At 36.7% G+C, this 23,522-nt stretch overlaps 1 protein-coding gene across 1 annotated transcript in view; it reads right to left on the bottom strand.

Moving 5' to 3' along the window:
• LOC107865323 (ATP-dependent zinc metalloprotease FTSH 12, chloroplastic) overlaps nt 1–23,522 on the bottom strand; it is a 73,438-nt gene that overhangs the window by 5,001 nt on the left and 44,915 nt on the right. The window contains exons 12-17 of the mRNA XM_047408477.1: nt 13,482–13,601; nt 13,283–13,399; nt 13,015–13,191; nt 11,977–12,096; nt 11,795–11,869; nt 4,921–5,028 (exon numbers count right to left, since the gene is read on the bottom strand). Coding sequence (XP_047264433.1) covers nt 4,921–5,028; nt 11,795–11,869; nt 11,977–12,096; nt 13,015–13,191; nt 13,283–13,399; nt 13,482–13,601 — 717 coding nt within the window. The remainder of the gene's footprint in view (nt 1–4,920; nt 5,029–11,794; nt 11,870–11,976; nt 12,097–13,014; nt 13,192–13,282; nt 13,400–13,481; nt 13,602–23,522) is intronic.

Below are 23,522 nucleotides of genomic sequence, written 5' to 3'. Positions count from 1 at the left end.
GATATCTCTACCAGTAGCCTCAACTGCACAATCTCCTACCTTTGGATCATAGGATGTGGACTCTAGCGCTCCTGATCATATTTCTAGTGATAGATCACTTTTATCAAATATTGTTTATTCACAGTCTCTTCCAACCGTCACTTTAGTCTATGGTAACCAAACCAAAGCAAAATGGGTTGGACACGCTACTCTTTATCTTTTGTCACTTCATATTCTGTTCTTTATGTTTCTGGTAGTCTTTTTAATCTTGCATCAGTCATTAGTTTGACTCGTGCCCTAAATTGTGGCATACTATTTCTTGAAGACGCTTTTATCATGCATGACCGTAGTACGGGACAAACAATTAGGGTAGGATATGAATTACAAGACCTTTACTACCTTACCTCTCCTAAATCTTTCATCGCATGTCCAATTACAAATTCTCCGGACATAATTCACAAACGATTAGGACATCCTAGTTCGTTCAAACTACAAAATATAGTGCCTAGTTTGTCTAGTCTATCCACATTAGATTGTGAGTCATGCTAACTTGGGAAGCACATTTTTGAACTACCTTTCAATGTAGTACTGAGAATCATGTAGCGACTATCTTTTTCTTAATACACTCTGATATTTGGGGTCCGAGTAGAATCAGTTCAACCTCATGGTTTCGTTATATTGTTAGCTTCATTGATAATTATTCAAAATGTACTTGGATTTCCTTAATGAAAGATCACTCTAAATTGTTTACTATGTTAAAAAATTATTATGTTGAAATACAAAATCAATTTGGTGCCTCTATTCGTACCTTTCGTAGGGATAACACCTTAGAATATCTGTCCTCCCAATTTCAACAGTTTATGACTCATCTAGGAATTATTCAACAGACTTCTTGTCTGTATACCCCTCAACAGAATGAAATAGCAGAGAGGAATAATAGACATCACATCGAGACTGCTCGCACTCTTCTTATTCAATCCCATGCTCCGTTGTGTTTTTGGGGCGAAGCAGTTATCACATCTTGTTATTTAAATCGGATGGATTCATCTTCCATTCAAAATCAAATTTCATATTCAGTATTGTTTTCTCAATCACCATTATACTTTTTTCCCTCGTGTCTCTAGGAATACATGTTTGTTCTTAACTACACCTCAGGGAAAGATAAATTAATCCCTCATGCTTTCAAATGTGTCTGTCTTGGTTATTCTCGAGTACAAAAGGATATCATTGCTACTCACCTGACCTTCGTCGGTAACTTATGTTAGATCACATTCTTTGAGTCACCACCTAATATTACATCTTCTTCTGATCCTGCTCATCTAACATATCTGAGGTTTTACCTATATCGACTTTTGAGGATCCTACCGCTACTTCTACATCTCCATCCATAGTGCCACCAGTCTTACCTACACTGACTTTTGAGGAATCTACAATATCTTCGACAACTCCATCTACAGTGTCGCCATTCCTGACTTATCATCATCGTCCACATACAACTTTAGGCTCAGATGATTCGCTTCTTGCACCTGACCTTACACCTACTACGGACTTATCTCCTCTGATTGCACTTCGAAAAAGTATATGATGCACTCATAATACTACCCTCATTATACCCGTTTTAAGTTATCATTATATATCATCACCCTATTATGCCTTTATATCGTCTTTGTCCTGTCTCCATCCCTAATTCCACTAAAGAAGCACTTTCTCATCTAGGATGGCAACAGGCTATGATTGACGAGATGTTTGCTTTACATACGAGTGATGCTTAGGAGCTTATTTCTCTCCCTTCAAGTAAATCAACTATTTGTTGGGTATTATTGGTTTATGCAGTGAAAGTTAATTCGAACGGCCAAATCAATCAACTTAAGGCTCGCCTTGTTGTCGAGGGACCCCTCGGATACTTGGGCTTAGGCTTAATTATAGTGAAACTTTCTCTCCCATGGTTAAGATAGCATTTGTTCGTCTTTACCTATCCATGGTGGTTGTTCGACACTAGCCTCTTTTTCAGCTGGATATGGAGGAAGTTTATATGGAGCAACCACCTAGTTTTGTTGCTTATGGGAGTCTAGTCTGGTATGTCGATTCCGTCGATCACTTTATGGTCTAAAACAATCTTCTCAAGCCTGGTTTAGAAAGTTAAGCACACTACTTCAGAAGTTTGGCATGATTCATAGTAAAGCAGATCACTCTATGTTTTATCAACATTCTGCTCCAAATAGTTGGTGGTTTACGTTGATGATACCATTATTACCAATGATGATCATAATGGTATCATTAGTTTAGAGAAATACCTTTTCCAGCATTTTCAAACTAAAGACCTCAGCAGACTGAAGTATTTTTTAGGTATTGAACTTGTTGAGTCCAAATCAGGTGTTGTTATTCCGCAATGCAAGTATGCCTCAAGACATTCTTGAGAAGACGGTAATGATGGGATGTATACCTATTGAAATTCCTATGGATTCAAATACTAAACTCCATCCAGTACAAGAGGAGACAGTAAAGGAGAAGACACTCAATGATCCTGGAAGATATAAGCGTCTAGTTGGTAAGTTGAATTATCTCACGCGACCAGACCTGACATTTCCTATCATGTGACTGTTGTAAGTAAGTTCATGGATTCCCCTGTGATGGTCATTGCGATGCAACTGTTTGCATCGTGTGATATATTAAGTCAGCTCCAGGTAAAGGAATACACTTCGAAGATCGAGGTCATGAGCAGATCGTTGAATAGCACCGTGATAGACGATCCATATCTAGATATTGTGTTTTAGTAGGAGGTAATTTGGTGTCCTCGAAGAGTAAGAAACAAAGTGTGATTGCTCGATCTAGTGCAGAGGCAGAATATCGAGCAAAGATGGTAGCCACTTGTGAGCTAGTTTGGATTAAACAATCGTTAAGAATAATAAAATTTGGAAAAATCATTGAAATGAAACTTGTGTGTGATAACCAAACGGCGCTTCATATCGCATCAAATCGATATTTCATAAGAGGACTAAGCACATTGAGATTGATTGACTCGACAGAGAAGATACTTTCTAGATATATTGTTACAAAATTAGTGAAATCGATTGGTCACCTTGCAGATATTTTCACCAAGTCCCTCACTAGTCCTCTTATTAATTGCATTTGTAACAAGCTCGATACATAAGACTTGTATGCACCAGCTAGAGGGGTAACGACTATGAGTAGGAATAGGAATATTATATAGAATCCTACTTGGAAAACGATTGTAATGCCCGTGTCCTAGTTGGAAAATAAGTCTAATGTAGTGTCCATAAATAAGGTCTTAGTGCAATAATTTAGATCAACAATAAAATAATATTCTTTTCTTCTATTTCTCAGAGTCTCAAGTAGGAAATCAACTGCAACTTTTTCTGCCAGATATTTCCATCCTTTAATCTACCATTTCAATTCCAAAAGAAACCATCACATCATAAAACACTTGAACCATAACAAAAAACATAGTCAAAAGTTTCAGCATCAAAATATACCTTCCAGTTGCTGGACTAATCATGCTAATAATACAACAACATACCCAGCGCAATCCCACAAGTGGGGTTTTGGGTGGGTAGAGTGCACGCAGTCCTTACCCGTAGTCCATACCTTGGGAGGTAGAGAGACTGTTTTTGATAGATCCTTGGCTCAAGAAAAAAGAAGAGTACAAAAGTGATGCCAAAATACTATAGAGATCATGTCAAAGCATGATGAAAAAAGAAGTGTAACAACTACTCATACTAATACAAACTTTATTTAGCCAGAATACATATACAGCTCCCTGAACATGCCAAATATTTTTAATTAGACATGTCAACTAATGTGTAACCTACTGAAGATTGCTTTATGTGCAAAATGCTTCTATTGAACACAAGTCATCCCAAAAAAAGTAACCCTGGATATAGCTTCTATTGAAATAAAAACTCTCTAAAATCCCCCCTCCCCCTTTTCTCAAAAGAAAGAAAAAACACCGTAGAATAAGCTAAATCCACCCAACCCCAAATCGACTTTCCCTCCTCCAAAACACTCTTCATCCACCATTTTTTCATTGTTCACCACTGAGGAATCTCACCCCTATGGCATCAATAGATAAAGACAAGCTCATGATTTCTAATCTTGTATGACTGCACATCCATCTTCTCATGCACATCTTGTGACACATCTTGTGAATATTTTAAACTTTGCCAGCCCAACATTCACTCCCATATAATATTGTTAGTCTAATATTGTTTTATCCCCACAAAAGGTAGGGATAAGGTCTGTGTACACCCTCCACAGACCCACTTGTAGGATTACACCGGGTATGTTGTTGTAGTCTTATACTATTCTATAGAACTACCTTTTCACGCTGGTAGGTATTCTTCTGTCACATGACACTGCAGTAGCACTTCTCCATTTCAACCATCCTATTTTGGTGTGCGTTCATGTCAATCTGCTTGCAGGCTCACAGAAAATTTGAGACAACATTTCTTTCCTTTTTTTTTTTTTTTTTTTGATAATCATGGTGTCCGGACCAGCTTGCGCGCAACTCGACTAATTCCATGGGATACCTGTCACCTCCCACCAGCAATTTGAGACAACGTTTCAATTTTTTATTTTTTTTCATAGGTACATCATTTCTATATTCTCTTTCATTATTTTGAGAACTATTCCTGCAATGATGCTTTGAATGCATCAAGCATTTCAGTAACGGTTTATATTAAAGACCTGAATTATTCACAAAATAAGATAGCGTGTAACAACTCATACAATTGATTTGGTGGTGAGTGGGTACAGAATAAGCAATAGATACTCTGCAATGCATAATAATGAAAAATAGGCAAAGTAATTGCACCGTTGTGAGATTAAATGTCGATTTGCAAAAAGCAGGTGAATACATATATTTCCATTTCTAATCAGATATTATCTTAACAGAGTTGAGAATACACTGCAGCTTTATCATACCAATCCAGTTATTCTCGAGCGTTCAAGAAGCTCATTGGAAATCAAATCCAGTATATGTCGGTTGGCTATCAACCCCCTCATTGCAAGTTCCTCTGTCTCATCAATATACTGCGATACTAATGAAGTTAGATTATCTTTTATATGAGTAGAACAAGAATGCTTGTAACAGATTAATAACTCAAAGTTGCATCATGGAACTAAATAAGCTTGCTATCTTCTTTCTGAATTTTTAGTGATTTCCAGAATTCATATCTTTTGCGGCAGTTAGTAGTACTTTGACGGTAAAAGACTGAAAGTTGGACCTACAGCTTTAGATTACATGATTCAAACCAGTGATAAAGCCCAAAAAAAAAAAAAAAAAAAAACAAGAAAAGAAAAAGGAAAGGGAAAACCAGATTAATAAGAGTACGTAGAAGAAGTACCACAATTATTAACCACTTGAGATGAACTTTCCACAAGTTATAACCAAAGAACATTGGAAGAAGGCCCATGGAACTTACAACTTTTAGAACTTTGCACTGTCTAATGAAGAAGCTTGGGTTGATTATTTTTTTTCCTTTTTAGATTGGAACGGAGAGTGTTACAAGTATCAGAAGAGAAGAAGAGAAGTGTATCAGAAGAGAAGTCAAAGTCATAACCTGAGCCGGCAAAGTCTAGTTAAACAGTAATAGGAGTAATAAGAAGTGAATGCTGAAAAGTAGTTATTACTGTAGCAAGTACTGTAGCGAGTCCTGTAGCTGTCACAAAGTTAGTTACAGCAGTTACAAGTTGTAGCCGAGTCCTAGCTATATAACATCGATTGTAATCACTTCCTATTCAATCAATAATCAACACTCTTCTTCGTACTTCTTCAAATTCTCTCTCTTAGCTCAATTTCTCAGTTAATACCTTGAATTAGCTTACCAATTCTCGAAAGTAGTTCCTAAACTGTTCCACAATTGATCTTCAATCTTCAATTGTGCATCAATTGGTATCAGAGCTCACCAGATCCTCGACCATAAATGGTTAATCGAAGTAAGTTGAGTGAAGGTATGGAGATAAGATGTCACATATGCAAGAACAACTTCAGAAATTAATCGAAGGAATGACCAGTATAGGAGTATAGGAATTCGCAGGTTGACAAGGAGATGGGTGAATCGAAGGAAAACTTGGCGAGAAAAGCAGTTAATAACCGGGAAAAAGAAGGGGGAAGAGAAGAATCCTCAACAGGAAGAGCTTGTCCTATGGACTAGCTACTTTTCGACCAATATAGTTAGGTTGCAGTCCTGAGCCTTCCGCTGGGAGAACAATGATTCTTTCCCCTAAAGGGTAACAGGAATGGGGTGGGGTCTCCTCTACTCGCTTTCCCACACAGTTGCCTAAGAGCTTCCAACTTCTGTATTCTCCTTCCTAGACTTCCCTTCCATATTCTCCGTCATTTGTTTTCCTTAGGACTAGGCTAAGCTAAACCATGTCTTTTTTCATTGGCATTGACCTACTTACTTTAACAGTTGTGATTCCACTTTCATGTCTTGGATTGAGCTTTCACCCCGGCACCTGCGCCTTTACCTGACCAACTACCTAATACTACGCAAGCTCATCAAACAACACTTTTTAGCTTTCTTCAGGATTTGGACCAAACTATTCGGCAAATTCCCACGCGTTACGCACCCGTTCACCACTTTACAATGCTTTCATAACCGTCCCTCCGATGGTTAAGAGAGTGAGTGAGATTGCCTTCTTAACTGGGCAGTCGTTAGGTTACTACAGATCTTGGTCCGTATTTGCTAGGGATCCAATTTAGTGACAATATCTTCCATTTCGTGCATAATGATTACAGGTCAAGAGATAATCAGAACCATGGTAACTTCTTCACTCGATTTTCTAGGTTGGATTTTCGCAAATTCTCTAGCTCAGAATTAAGAACTTGGTTATATAAGGTTGACCATTTCTTTTCTACAGATGAAATTCCATTTGAGCAGAGGGTCAAGGTAGCTTCTATCCATATGAAAGGAGAAGCTATAGCTTGGCACAAATCTTATGTGAGATCAAGGAACTCAATTGCTTGCTGAGTTGAGTTGGACTGAGTATGTGTTGGCCTAGAATGAAAGATTTGGGGAAGGGTTTGAGGATGCTATGGAAGCACTCAAGAAATTAACTCAAATAGGTCGTGTGCAAGAGTATTAGGCTGAATTTGATAGGATGTTGACATCTGTAAGCCTATCAATAGAAAACCAAATTAGTTGTTACTTGGGAGGATTGACTCCAAAGTTGAATAAGGATGTAAGGTTAGAATCACCTAAGACATTGATGAAAGCCTATAAATTGACAAGATTGCAGGATGACGTTTTTAAAGCTCAAGCCAAATCTTGGGGTCTAAGAGCTGGAGGGAGAGTGCAAGGACCCTTATTACCTACTCCTCCATTTGCTAAACCACTTGTGCCAAATTCTGTAGTTAAAAAGAATAGTGATGTTCATCGAAACAGATATCCAAGGCTCACTGGAAATAACACAGGGAGACTAGCTTCTGCAAAAATGGATGAGAAGAGGGCAATCGACTAGCTTCTGCAAAAATGGATGAGAAGAGGGCAAAGGGGTTGTGCTTCTTTGGTGATGAAAAATGTTACGGGACATAAGTGTGCATCCACGAAACAGATTTATTTCATTGATGCAGCAGAAGATGATCAACTACAAGAAGTTGAATGTGATGAAGCAGGACAAGAAGTTGTACTAGAACCTGATGAGCTGATGACCATTTCCTTACAAGCCTTTACCGGTATCACTGGATATCAAACAATTAAAGTGACAGGTTATCATGAGAAGATGCCCTTGCAGGTGCTTATAGACACTGGAAGTATACAACTTTATAATCAAGAAGTTGCAAAAAGGATGGGATGTCAAGCTAATAAAATAAAGGAGCAATCTATAAGTGTGGCTGATTGGAGAAAGGTGACCACGGCATCAATTTCAAGAATCGGTCATGGCTTTTACAAGGGACTACATTTGCTTCAGATTTTCCGATTCTTCCTTTAGGTAATGTGGACATTGTTTTGGGTTCCCAGTGATTAAACAACACCTTGGGAAGAGAACTCTTTGGTTTCAGCAACAAAAATGAGTCCAGCTACCAAGGCAAGAAACATGTCCTAAGAGGAGCAACCAGTAAGTTGAAGACTACTAAGAGTAAGGCTTTAATCAAGCAGTGTGAAGCTGAGACTCAGTTTTACATGTTATCCTTAATGCCTACAGATTATGCAGAAGACCTTCACTACACTACAGCATTCAAACCAATCAAGGTAATGAAACTTCCTTGATTTTAATTGGTTTACTTGATGAGTTTGCTAGCATCTTTGACGTGCCAACAACTTCACCACCTCATAGAGGACCTTTTGATCATAAAATTCCTCTAACACAAATTCAGAAGGATATTATTGAGAAATTGGTTCAACAAATGTTCAATTGAGAAATTGATAATATCCTCCTTCTGGGGTTAAGAAGGATATTATTGAGAAATTGGTTCAAGAAATGTTCGATCAAGGTGTGATACAACATAGTACTAGTCCACATACTTCACCAGTGGTCTTGGTCTTGGTGGGGAAAAAAGATCGTAGCTGGAGGTTATGTGTAGATTACAGAGAATTAAACCAAATCATTATCAAGGACAAGTTTCCTATTCCAATTATAGAGGACCTCTTGGATGAATTGGGAGGTGCAAAGGTGTTCTCAAAAATAGACCTTAGAGTTGGATACCCCTGGTTGACGATGTTTGAAGGAGATACATATAAAACAACATTTAAAACTCATAAAGGTCATTATGAGTTTTTAGTTATGCCTTTTGGCTTAACTAATGCCTCATCATCATTCCAAAGCCTTATGAATTTTGTGTTTAAACCACTCTTGAGGAAGTCATTCCTGGTAATTTTTTATTATTTATTGATTTAAAGTAAAAGATGATCATATGAGGGCAATGTTTGAGCTAATGCACCAATTCCAGCTATTAGCCAAGATGTCCAAGTGTGCTTTTGGAGTCACGAATGTGGAATATATTGGCCATTTCGTAAGTGCAAAAGCGTTTCTACTAATCCTAAAAGGATCACTGCAGTTCAACATTGGCCTACTCCTACTAACCTCAAACGGCCGAGAGGGTTCTTGGGAGTAGCTGGCTATTACAGAAGGTTTATTAAGGGGCTTGGTGCTATTTGTAAACCCTTACATGATCTCTTAAAGAAGGATGGGTTCACATGGTCAGATCAAGCTACTGAAGCATTTGATCAACTCAAGAAAGTCTTGATAACAGCTATAGTCTTAGCCATGCCTGGCCATACTAAGACCTTTTTGGTAGAAACTGATGCCAATGGAGAAGGAATTGGTGTTGTACTCATGCAGGAAGGACATTCTATTGCTTTTATCAATAGGTCCTTAGCCCCTAAACACCAAGTCATGTCTGCTTATGATAGGGAATTGCTTGCACTTATTGTTGTTGTTACAAAGTGGTCACATTATTTGCTGGGAAGGACCTTTGTTGTCAAAACTGATCAAAAGGCCTTGTAACATCTTTTGGAACAAAATATTCATACTGATTTCTACGTTGCTGGCATCACTAAATTGATGGCATTTGATTTCATTATTGAGTACAAAAAAGAGGCTGAGAACAAGGTTGTTGATGACCTATGAAGAAAACCTGAGGTTGAGATCTTAGCTATTTCATTATTGACACATGAAGAAGCCTTGATGCAAGAATTCAAGCAGCTTGGAAAGCTGATATCACATTGCAAGAGGTGATCCACAGGTTGCAGGTTCATCCCTTCAAATCTTTTACTTGGATTAATGGTCAGTTGAGGTGGAAAGGAAGATTAGTTGTGGGCAAGGATTTACAATTAAGGAAGGATATCATCACATTGCGGCATGCCACACCTCAAGGTAGGCGTTCAGGGATTGATGCAACAATCAAGAGGTTACCGGCACTGTTCTATTGGAAATCTCTCAATGAGTGTGACACTTGCTAGAGGAATAAGTATGATGTTGCTGCTTATCCAAGGTTGCTGCAACCTTTACCTCATCAAGTCTGGACTGATGTATGCAAAGATTTCATTGAAGGCTTACCAAAGGTTTAGGGTAAAGAGGTGACCTTAGTGGTGGTTGATAGACTAAGCAAGTTTGGTCATTTCATCAGCCTTCAACATCCATACACTGCTCAGACTGTTGCTCAATATATCATGGATCACACTTTCAAGTTACATGGACGACCTTTTACCCTGACAAGTGTCGGGGATCCCATTTTTATTAGTTCATTCTGGTAGGAGTTGTTTGGATCGTTGGGAGTCAAATTACAACATTGTACTGCATACTAGTCTGCTGCATACCATCCGCAGACTGATGGACAAACTGAGGTTTTTACCAGGACATTATAGACCTATCTGAGGTGAGGTGTTTCTGCTCAAGTAAGCCTAAAGAGTGGGTGTCTTATTTGCCTCTTGTTGAATGGTGGTACAATACCACCTATCATACCACTCTTAATGCACTCCGTATGAAGTTCTCCATGGTCAAAAGCCTCCCATTCACCTCCCTAACTTAGTTGGAGAATCCAATTCCGATATGGTTGATAGGTCATTGATTGCAAGAGAAGCAGTTATTCAACTCTAAAAGTTTCATATCCTTAGAGCTCAGCAGAGGATGAAGGATCTGGCAGACAAAGACAAACACAAGACTGATCAGACTTTTGAGGTGAGAGATTGGGTATACCAGAAACTCCAACCTAACAGACAGATTTCAGCAGCTACTGGGCCTTTTAACAAACTGGCTGCTAAGTTTAATGGCCCTTATATTGAAGCTAGAGTGGGTGTTGTTGCTTACAAACTATTGTTGCCTAGTGATGTACTCATTCATCCTACATTCCATGTTTCTCAGCTCAAAAAGTGTCATGAAGTTCCTTCCGACATTGCACACCCTCCAGTTATCCATTTGTCAAGCCCCTACTATCCCATTCCTGAGAGAATTTTGGATAAAAGGCTAGTGAAAAGGGGTAACAAAGCTGTTGAACAACTGTTAAGTGGCACAATTTCGATGAAGTTCAATCTACCTGGGAATACTCCTCTGAGTTCCATCTGAAATTTCCATCCTTTAATCCTTGAGGTCAAGGATTTGCTTGAGGGGGAGGGGAGTTATTGTTACAAGTATCAGAAGAGAAGTCAAAGTTATAAGTTGAGCTGTTAATAAGTGTAATAAGAAGTGAATTTTGAAAAGTATTACTGTAGCAAGTTCTGTAGCTGTCACAGAGTTGGTTACAGCAGTTACAAGTTGCAGCCGAGTCCCAGCTATATAACATCGATTGTAATCACTTCCTATATTTAATCAATAATCAATACTCTTCTTCTTACTTCTTAAAATTCTCTCTCTTAGCTCAATTTCTCGGCTAATACCCTGGATTAGCTTACGAGATATCAAAGTAGTTCCTGAAGTCCTATGTTGCTCGGACTCTCCAATTATGTCAACAGGTGCGTGTCGGATTCGTCAAAATTAGTGTATTTTTGGAGAATCCGACACGGGTGCGGTATCGAAAATGAAGAGACTGCGCAACTTAGTGTTGAACTGTTCCACATTGATCTTTGATCTTCAATTGTGCATCAGAGAGTTAGCTGGCCCAAACACCATGGTTAATTTAAAAAAATGGTGCAGAGAGGCTAGACTGGTAGTTGGTTGCATGCACCTAGACAGTTTGAAATTGCTGATGCATTTATCAAGTGGAACATGTTGTAGTATAACCACATGCAAATATTAAACTTCTTTTATCAAGTAACCACAAGCAAAAATTCATGTTTTGAAAGATTAGAAATGTAGAAACAAATTCTCTTGTCAGATGTAACCAAATACAACCATAAGAGAGGAAAATCCGAGTTACCCTTGTCAATTCACGAGTAAATAGCTCAGAAACTTCAACTGTCATATCAGCAGGAATAATATGAGGATCATCCCACTGAATCATCCAAGGAGGTGAACAAGTTAGTGAATCGAGAATATGTTGTGAAAAATAAATACCAAGCATTAAACCAAGCCAGTTCATGTTTCACGAAGGAATCATACCTTGTATTTTATAATCTCACCATCAGGGCTGTCAGGCTGATCAGCCAATCCTATTCTATTTGTCAAAGCAGTAAGACCCAACCTAGAGTTTCTAGAACTTATCACCATTTCCCGAGCAATCTGGCATAGACGCAGTAAAAATTTGAGCGCACAGCAATCACATAATCAAAGTTTGTCCCCTTTTCACCTCCCCACTACTAATGCTAGCAAAAGGAAAATTAGTAAATCGGCATATATTAAAGCAAAGTAGCTTGAATGCAAGTACTGATACACACACAAAAAAAGATTTATACGCACAAATTTGTATTAACAGAGATATGTAGGTATGTATGTAAAAGACCAGCAAAGATTTTGTGAATAATCACCCCCATTTACAGATGTTGTAATTTCCTCGATATTTGAAATTATATCTTACTCCACACCTCAATAACATTTGTACGAAATGGACCTTTAGCGTAACTCAACCCCAAAGATTAGATGAAGAAGTGAGGACTTCCCAAGACCATATAAGGAGATCAAGTTCCCATCCCACCGCTGATGTGGGATTCAATACCCCCACTCTCCGCAACGCTCAGACCTGCCAACTGGAGTCTGAACAACAAAATATGGGGGCTCAACATCAAGTAAATCAAGAAATTGGATAGGTCTGACTTTGATAGACTTTGATAACATGATAAGAAATGGACCTTAGGCCTCACTCAACACGAAAAGCTAATTCAAGAGGTGAGGATTGCAAGACCATATAAGGAGACCAAATCACTCATCCCACCACTGATGTGGATTCAAGTCACTCAACAACTTTCCTGTGACAGTAAAACAATATCACTCCACCCTATTGTTATTGCTTCCACCATCACCAACAACAACAACAACATACCCAGTATATTCCCACATAGTGGGGTCTGGGGAGGGTAAAGTGTACGCAGACCATACCACTACCTTGGTTGTGGTTATTGCTTCCAGCACAACCAAAAAAAAAAAAGACGGTAAAATCAAGAGTACTTGCTCTGTCACTTCTTGAATGTGGCTGGCGTTTACCTTGGTAATCTTTTCTTGATCATCTATTCCTCCATCAGTAATGTCATCACCAAATACAATACGTTCAGCACAGCGCCCGCCATGAGCTACTACCATTTGCATTTTCATGTAGCCAAAGGTTGTATAGCCTTGATCAACCACATCTTCTCTGGGGTAGAAAACTGATACCGCAGTTTCCTGGTCAGTCAAACGAGCAACAGTTGAGTATTTCAGTCAATAAAACCCAGATTGAATATGACATAACTGATGTTCGCATAAAACATAATACCTTGCCCCCGGGTAGAAGCTGAGAAAAAGCATGCCAATCAAACTGAGGGAACAAGTGTGCCAAGACGATGTGACCAGCTTCATGTACTGCCAAGAGTCGTCTTTTTTCACGAGATACCTATTTTAAAATTTTAAATTGATCAGAACAGTGAACTTTTACATCTTGTTTCGTTTAGGTGCATCAGGGAAAGATTGCATACACTTTGCTCACACTTCTGCTGCTCTTCCTCTGTCATGAGAACACCCATACCCTCGAGCAATTGCTTGTTCAAAACATCAACAATATCCTGCTGCTGGATCTTCGAATGCCCTTTTCTTACCTGCATGTAGAATTCAAACACTTAGCTAACACTCTCAAGAAAATGGAAAACCAGAAATACATGATTGTCCTTGAGGGAAACATTTTCCCACATATACCAAAGACACCCTATATTTTTTGAAACTGAAACTGAAACTGAAAAGACACCCTATTTCAACTTGGATTAAGAGACTTAATCCTATAATAGTTCTTCCTAATTAGATTTAGGACAATAATTAGCATATAACACATAAATTTTAGTTTTGATTAGTTTAATCAGTTGTCAAAGTTTGGAAACTTCGGTGTACTGTTTGACATTGATATGTAGAGGAGTTAGGTGGAGATAAGGCCATGCATGCACTTAAGTTATAAGGGTGCCCGAAAAGATGTTTTAATCAATTTTTGTGGTTTGTGTTTTTCCCTGTTATAGATAAATTGATCATTAAGAAAGGTGATATCTAAAAAGCACTTGTTTGCTTGTGTACTGTCACTTGTGGTGACAGCTTTTATACTTCGGATTTTGGTTGATTTTCCAGGCATCTGCTCAATAACTTTTAGACAGAACCACCTAATTTTTGCCTTATTTGGTAGGCATTTGGACATGCGATATGAAGTGTGTAATTTGAAATCTTGAGATGAAATCAGTGTTTGGACATGTGATTTCGTTTCATGATATGAAATCCCAAATTCTCCAGTGATTTGGGATTTCATATCATGATTTGGAATTTTTTTAAATACAAAAGTTAACCCACAAGTTTATATTTTATAAAAAAAAACACCCCACCATTTATATCTAACAACCATTTATTTCATACTAGATTATTATCCCGTGCATACATTTTCTTTTAGTTTAATAATATTTCATGATTTATTGTCAATTAAACATATTATAAATCATTTAAAATGAAAAAAAAGTATAAATTTTGTTTTATGACAAAATAAAGAAACATTTTCATATATTATTTTTCTTTTTCATTATGTTTATTTATTTTGAATTTTTTTTTTTTTTGAGATCTTAATAATAATATCTCAGAATTCTCAATCACTTCGTAAGAATACTTATCAAATTTGACACTTTACATGATAAGTTACAGTATATTAATTTTTCTATCAGATTTATAGTATTATTATATAGGTTTAAACTTTTTATTTTTATATTTGAAAAGGTTGTACAACACCTGAGGTAGTGGTATGGTCTGTGTACACTCTACCCTCCCCAGACCTCACTATGTGGAAATACACTGGGGTGTGCTGTTGTGTACACCACTAAATTTAAAAATTGATCAAATTATCCTAAAAATATTATATTATTTGTAACATAATTTCTTATTAAATTTAAAATATATAGTTATACTCCTTTAGTATTTTCAATGGTTTTAAATTTTTTAGCTCCTATATAAAAGAAATTAATTATCTTTCATACTTTTGCCTCGTTTCGTTTCTTATTTTATTGAAAGAATTCTTAATTATATATTCATGCATTTTAAATAAATTTATGTAACATTGAATTTGTAGTGAATCAGATAAAGCAGTAAACTAAGTTTGATCATAGATGAAGAAGTATACTCCTACATAATGAAAGAAGTATACTCCAACATAATGAAAGAAGTATACTCCTACATATATGAAATGACTATACATTTTTCAAAAAAAAAAATCTAAATTATTTTCAAGTAATGTATTAAAGAGAGATTTCTTTTCATATATAATTTGAGAGTATTTTAATATTTTATTACAAAAAAATAACTTGAAACAAAATTTATGATCTTTTTGATTGAATAATTGTCAACTAAATGCAATAATTGAAATTTAAAACATGTTAAAATGATATTAATATAAAATAATATAATAAACATTAAATTGTAGATTATCTTAAGATTGCTTTATGGGGGGCTATATGGCTAAGGTGAGAAGTGAGAAGTGAGAAGTGAGAAGTAGTGCATTTTCAAAAAGAAAGAAAAGATTTAATGGGAAATGGAACCGCAAAAAGAGCTAGGTTTTCGATGATGAATTTATATTTTATATTATTTTTTTACCCGATTTATAGCATTATTATATAGGTTTTAAAATTTCTTTTTTTAAAAACGTTGCACTACCACTAAATTTAAAAATTGATCAAATTATCCTAAAAATATCACTATTTGTAACATAATTTCTTATTAAATTTAAAATATATAGTTATACTCCTTTAATATTTTTAATTGTTTTAAAATTTTTAGTTCCTTTATAATAGAAATTAATTACCTTTCATACTTTTCTCTCATTTCGTTTCTTTATTTATGGAAAGAATTTTCAATTATATATTCATGTATTTGAATTTATGTAACATTGAATTTGTAGTGAATCAGAAAAAGTATCAAACTAAGTTTGATCATAGATGAAGAAGTATACTCCTCCATAATGAAAGAAGTATATTCCTACATATACGAAATGACTATATGTTTTTCAAAACTTTCTTCCAAATTATTTTCTAGTACTATATTAAAGAGCGAGGTCTTTTCACATACAATTGGAGAGTATTTTAACATTTTATTATAAAAAAAAACTTGAAACAAAATTTATAATCTTTTTGATTGAATAGTTGCAACAAAATGCAACAACTGAATTTTAAAACTTGTCTAAATAATATTAATTTGAAATAGCATAATAAACACTAAATTATAGACTATCTTAAGAATTTTCTTTTGAGTTATATGGCTAAAGTGAGAAGTGAGAAGTGAGAAGTAGTGCATATTAAAGAAAAAAAGAAAAGATTGAATTGAAAATGAGGCCCACAATTTGAAAAAGCAAAATAAACATTAAATTATAGATTATCTTGAGAATTTTCTTGAGTTATATGGCTAAAGTGAGAAGTGAGAAGTAGTGCATATTAAAGAAAAAAGAAAAGATAGAATCGAAAATAGGGCCCACAAAAAGAGAGAGATTTTGAATTCTGAATTTATTTTGTGAAATTACTATAATACCCTTGATCGTCCTCCAACTCACTCTTCTATGTAAATAAAATGTATAGTTCATATTATTAGTCTTTAAACCATTTATATCTCATCTAACTATTACTCTCACCAACATAAAATTTATTATTACTTCGAATAAACTCCCACTTTACCTATATGGAAGGATTATATTAAAGGGTAGTACACTACGGGGTCGTTTGGTAGAGCGTATATGTTAAAATATGAGTAGAAATAGGAATAACATATAAAAATTCTACTTGAAAAGGGATTGTACTATAATGTTTATAAATAGGGTCTCGATGTAATTATATAAACACACAATTCAATAATAATTTTTCTCCATTATTTCTCACATGGTATAAAAGCATTAATGAGAAACTTCAAAAAAAAAAAAAAAAATCACCATGCGTCAATTTCCAGTGACTGATTTGTGTCATTGTCTGTTTTGTGAGTTGTGTGCAAAATACAACACCACCAAGAGGATCGGAAAGCTCAGGCGACCAAAACCGGACTAAAACCACCAGAAAGTCACCAGCCATGCGCCCCCACGAGCCTACCAAAATTCCGGCGATATCTGTCACGCGCCGGCGCGTGAGCCATTCTCCGATCGACTTTTTCGATTTTTTCTTTTCTGTTGGGGTCGCGCAGATACTCCGACCTCCGAACAACTTTTGTTTTTCAGTTTCGGCGAAGTTTCACAAATTCAAACCTCCGGAACCCTAATTCCGGCGACTTTAGCAATTTTCAGAACCCTAATTCTATATCTTGGTATTTTCAAGTCAAATTTCCAAGATGACTTTTAGGTATGATGTTTATGGCCTCAAACCTACTGGAATCGAAAGTTAAAGTCCTATGATCACTTCCGAACCATTAATGGAAAGTTCAAATTATTTAGCCTGGACTTCCTCGGTTGAGTTGTGGTACAAAGGTCAAGGTGTCCAAGATCACTTAAAAATGAAGGCTAGGTGTGGTAGATGAAAAGGTAAAATATAGCTTGAAAGATGCGAAAGCCAAAAAACAATGGGAGAAAGTTGACGCTCAATTATGTAGTCTTTTATGGCGGCGATCTATTGATTCCAAGTTGATGCCCTTGTTTCGCCCATTCTAGACATGTTATCTAGTTTGGGAAAAAGCTCGTGCTTTATACAATAATGACATATCTCGTTTTTATGATGTGATATCTCGAATGACCAACTTAAAGAAATAGGAATCTGATATGTCTACTTACTTGGGACAAGTACAAGCAGATATGGAAGAATTTGATACACTGATGCCCATCACTGTTGGTGTGGAAAAACAACAAGAGCACAGACAGATGTTGTTTTTAGTTCTTACACTTGTTGGACTTTCTACTGACCATGATTCAGTACGTGATCAGATTTTAGCTAGTCCTACGGTTCCTACAATTGATTAAGTTATTCTCTCGTCTGCTTCGTCTTGCCGCGCCACCCAGTCACAAAGTAATTTCATCACCCACCGTTGACTCCTCTATTCTTACATCTCAAACCATAGAAAAACGAACATATCAGCCTATGGAGAATCCGCGATGAGGAGGTCCTTCTGGAAAATCTTGATCAAAGTGTAGTTATTGTCATAAAGTTGGACACACTCAGGATATGTCATATTTTGCATGGTCCACCACCCAGTTATGATCCTATTGTTGTAAGGAATATAATGACTTTCTTCGGAACCGAGCAAGCAAGCAGACATCTCCACAGTCTAATCGACCATCCAATAATGCTCATACTGCCAGACAATACAGAATATGATGAGCTCTTTCAGTATCGAGCAAGTAAGAAGACATCTCCATAAGAAGCCTTAGTTGCCTATCCTGATACTTCCGCTGCTAGTAATCCTTTTGCTTGAGTTTCACAATCTAGTACTCTTAAATCATGGGTTGTGGACTCAGAAGTCTGGTCACAAATCACTTGTGTCTAATATTGTTTATTCACAAGCTCTTCCTGCTATTACTTTAGCCAATGGGATCCGAACAAAACCAAAAAGAGTTTGGACAAGCCAAAACCCTATCTTCTGTCACTCTATACTTTGTTCTTTATGTCCCTAGTTGTCCTTTTAATCTTGCATCTGTTAGTCGTTTGACATGTGCCCTTCATTGCAGCATAACTTATTTTTATGATTCTTTTCTAACGCAGGACCGCAATACGGGACAGACGATTGCGCAGGACATGAATCACAAGGCTTTTACCATCTTACTTCTTCAAATTCCTTCACATCATGCTCCGTAACAGACCCTCCATACCTAATTCACAAACGTTTGGGACATCCGAGTCTATCCAAGCTACAAAAGATGGTGCCTAGTTTGTCTAGTTTATCTACATTAGATTGTAAGTCATGTCAACTTGGGAAACACACCCGTGCTACTTTTTCATGTACTATTGAGAGTCGTTTAGAGTCTATTTCTCATTAGTTCATTCTGATGTTTGGGTCCTAGTAGAGTCAGTTCACCCTTAGGTTTTCGTTATTTTGTTAGTTTCTTTAATGATTTTTCAAGGTGTACTTGGGTTTTCTAAATGAAAGATTGTTCTGAGATATTTTCTATATTCAAAAGTTTTTGTGCTGAAATACAAACTCAATTTGGTGTTTCTATTCGTACTTTTCGTAGTGATGATGACTTAGAATACTTATCCTCTCAGTTACAGGAGTTTATGACTCATCAAGGAATTATTCGCCAGAAACTTTGTTCGTACACCCCTCAGCAGAACGGTATAGTAGAAAGAAAAACTAGGCATCTTCTTGAAACTGCTCGCACTCTTCTCATTGAATCTCATGTTCCGCTGCATTTTTTGGGCGATGCAGTCCCCACATCTTGCAATCTAATTAATAGAATGTCATCATCTTCCCTTTAGAATCAGGTTCCCCATTCTATGTTGTTTCCACAGTCACATCTCTACTCTATCCCCCTGTATCTGTGGGAGCACGTGCTTTGTTCATACTTAGCCCCGGGAAAAGATAAATTAGCCCTTCGTGCTCTCAAGTGTGCCTTCCTTGATTACTATAGGGTATCGTTGTTATTCACCGGATCTTCGTCGATACTTTATGTCCGCCGATGTCACCTTTTTTGAATCTCGACCTTACTATACATCTTCTGATCATCTTGATATCTCTGAGGTTTTACCCGTATCTCTAGTCTTACCCGCACCATCCTTGGTCTTACCAGTATCTCCAGACTTACCCGAACCAACCTTTGAGGAATCAACGGTTACTTCTACATCTCCAGCTACAGTGCCACCACTTCTAACTTATCATCGTTGTCCACGCCAACCATTAGTCCCAGATGATTCACGTCATGCGTCGGACGTTGCTCCTACTGCGGACTTGCCTCCTGCTGGCCAATTAGTTCCACTTCAAAAAGGTATGCGCTCCACTTGTAATGCTAACCCACATTATACTTTCTTGAGTTATCGTTTATCATCACCCACTTATGCTTTTGTATCATCTTTGTCCTCTATTTCCATCCCTAAGACTATAGGTGAAGTACTTTCTTATTTAGGATGGAAGCAGGCTATGATAGATGCAGTTTTCAAGAATGCGCTTGAGGTAATACTTACTCATCATGCACTATTAATCATTCAATAGTTTACCAACACATTTTAATTTTACTGTACTTGCAATATTTCAAAATGGTTTAGTTTTCCATGTTCTTTTTTATTTCATTTTGGAAATTCATATCATTTTCATACAATCGAGATCCATTATTTACGCCTTGTAAACTTTCTTTTTTTCTAAATCTAGATTCATTTCTCATGCATGTTCTTACCATTTAGGTATTCATATCATTTTTGGTGCAAGCTAGTGATATTGTATTTTCTAATTAATTACACAAATAAAGGCAATCTGGTGCAATAAAGCTTCCGCTAGGCACGAAGTTCGGGGAAGAATCAAGCCAGCTTATTGTAGTGTTCAAGAATAGATGCAGTGTTCAAGAATGCGCTCGCATCATCGCATTAGGCGACAATGCAAGCCTCTCTCGCTGCGCATCGCTGATGCAAGCCAACCTTATGAAGCGAGCGCATCATAGGGTTATGCAACATGCGAGCCTATGCGAGCGCATCATGTTAATTTTATTTTTAGGGTCAATTTTAAACAAAAAGAATTGCTTCGAGTTGTTTTATATTTAGGGTCAATTTTAAATTAAAAAAAGAGTCCATTACTGTGACTACTACTATAGGATTTTCTAGGATTAATTTTGATTCCGCTGCTGCTACTTCTTCGTCATTGCTACGACTACTATTGTTGCGACTTCTTCTTTAGAAGAACAAGAATTAGATGTTGAAGTATTATTAATTTAGATTTGATTTTTCTTGTTTGTTTTGCTATTTTATTGAATTGTTTTGTTGTTGTGGTCTGCGTCGTTTTACTGGTCAGTTATGCAACAGGTGTTTCAGTGATCAAACATGTGATTTTGGTGTTTATTTTAGGACCCGTTTAGCCATACGAATTTTTTTTTTCGAAAAATTATTTCACTTTAGTGCAAAATTAGGGTGTTTGGCCATGAGAATACCAAATCCAATTCCAAATTGTTTATGGAAAGTGAAAACAAGTTTTACTTGTTTTCAACTTCAATTTCAACTTTATTTATTGTTACAGATGACCCCATTTTTTTTATTTTTACAAAAACACCTTATTAATTTCATCCAACAACCGGAGTTAAATATCTAACTACCACATCGCCCACTTCTTCCTACTTCCATCAATAAAAGTCCTCAAAATTGAAGATAACTTCAATTTTTTTCTTCTTCCTCAAAATCTCCTCATGATACAACGGACCCTTAATCTGTCCATTCTTTCGACTCTATGCAACACCACCACCAACAACAACATTATTGTCTTCTCGCACATTTGGTTGTATTTATAGGTAAGTTAATTAAGTTGGGTGATTTTGATAGTTACTAAAAACTGGGGGTATAAAATTATATTTAAAAAAGTACTTCCAAAAGTCTAAAAAAGAAATTCAAAAAGACATTGCTAAACCAACTCCATCTCCAACTTCAACTCCAATTCCAACTCCAACTCCAAAAAATTTCAGTTTTCATGGCCAAACGCCTACTTAAACGTCTGCTTATATACATTGTCTTTAGTGTTGATTATATAGTTGTTGTGGCCTTTTCAACCCTGCCTTGTTGATTGGAACCCTACTTAATGATGTGTTTGCCTCGCTTCACGCTTCGCGTAATACGTGATGCGGAGTTTTGTCGCTTTTTCACGCATCACGCTTCCAAGAACACTGGATAGATGAGATGTCCGCATTACAGACGAGTGGTACTTGGGAGCTTGTTTTAGGTAAATCTACTGTTGGTTGTCGTTGGATCTATGCCGTCAAAGTTGGTCCAGACGATCAGGTCAGATTGATCGACTTAAGGCTTGCCTTGTTGCCAAAGGATACACACAAATATTTAGGCTTGATTATAGTGACATTCTCTCAAGTGGCTAAAATAGAACCTGTCCATCTTTTCCTATCCATTATTATCGTTCGTCATTGGCCTCTTTATCAGTTGGATATTAAGAATGTTTTTCCGCATGGCGATCTTGAGGAAGAAGTCTATATGGAGCAGCCACCTGGTTTTGTCACTCAAGAGAAGTCTAGCCTTGTATGTAGATTGTGCAGGTCACTCTATGGTTTGAAGTAGTCCCCTCGAGGTTGGTTTGGAAAGTTTAGCACAGTAATTCAACAGTTTGGCATGATTCATAGTGGAGCTGACCACTCCGTGTTTTATCGACGATTCATAGTGGAGCTGACCACTCCATGTTTTATCGACATTCTCAATCATCGTTATCACCGGCAATGATGAAGATGGTATCACTGAATTAAAGCAACATCTCTTTCAACATTTCCAGACTAAAGACCTCTGCAAACTGAAATATTTTCTAGGTATTAAGGTTGCTTAGTCCAAATTAGGTATTGTTATTTCTCAACGCAAGTATGCCTTAGACATTCTCAAGGAGACAGGAATAATGGGATGTAGACCCATTGACACTCACCTTTGGATCCAAATACTAAACTTCTGCCAAGACAGGGGGAGCCATTCAGTGATCCTGAAAGGTATAGGCGGTTGGTTGGAAAGTTGAATTATCTCATCGCGATTAGACCTAACATATCCTTTCTTGTGAGTGTTGTACGTCAGTTTATGACCTCCCCAGTGATAGTCATTGGGAAGCAGTTGTTCGTATTCTGCGATATATAAAGTCAGTTCTAGGTAAAGGACTAGTTTTTGAGGATCAAGGTCACAAGCATATCATTGGATACACAAATGTTGATTGGGCAGGATGACCCTCTGATAGACGTTCTACCTCTGGATATTGTGTTTAATCAAACGTACCTCTAGATATTATGTTTTAGTAGGAGGTAATTTGGTGTCTTGAAAAAGTAAGAAACAGAGTGGTTGCTCGATCTAGTGCGGGAGAAGAATATCGAGCAATGGTTGTAGCAACTTGTGAGCTAGTTTGGATTAAACAATTGCTGAGAGAACTAAAATTTGGAGAAACAAGTAAGATGGAACTTAAGTGTGATAATCAAGCAGACCTTCATATCGCATCAAATCCAGTGTTTCATGCGAGAACTAAACACATAAAAATTGATTATCACTTTGCCAAAGAAAAGATACTCCCAGGAGATATTGTTACAAAATTTGTGAAGTCAAGTGTTCAACTTACAGATATCCTCACCAAGTTCCTCATCGGTCCTCGTATTAATTACATTTGTAACAAGCTAGGTACATATGATTTGTATGCACCAGCTTGAGGGGGAGTGTTAGAATATAAATAAAAATAGGAAAAACATATAAAAATCCTACTTAGAAAAGGATTGTATTATAGTGTCTATAAATAGGGTCTCGATGTAATTATGTAAACAAACAATTCAATAATATTTTTTTTCCATTATTTTTCACAGTATAAGATAATACTAATATGTCGTATTAGTAATGTTGGGATTAGTAGTGCTGGGATTAGCAATACTGAGATTAGTAATG

The sequence above is a fragment of the Capsicum annuum genome, chromosome 3 (assembly GCF_002878395.1).
Source record: "Capsicum annuum cultivar UCD-10X-F1 chromosome 3, UCD10Xv1.1, whole genome shotgun sequence".
NCBI classification, from domain to species: domain Eukaryota; kingdom Viridiplantae; phylum Streptophyta; class Magnoliopsida; order Solanales; family Solanaceae; genus Capsicum; species Capsicum annuum.
Note: the sequence above shows the minus strand (reverse complement) of the source record. Positions and strands in the feature narration are given on the sequence as shown.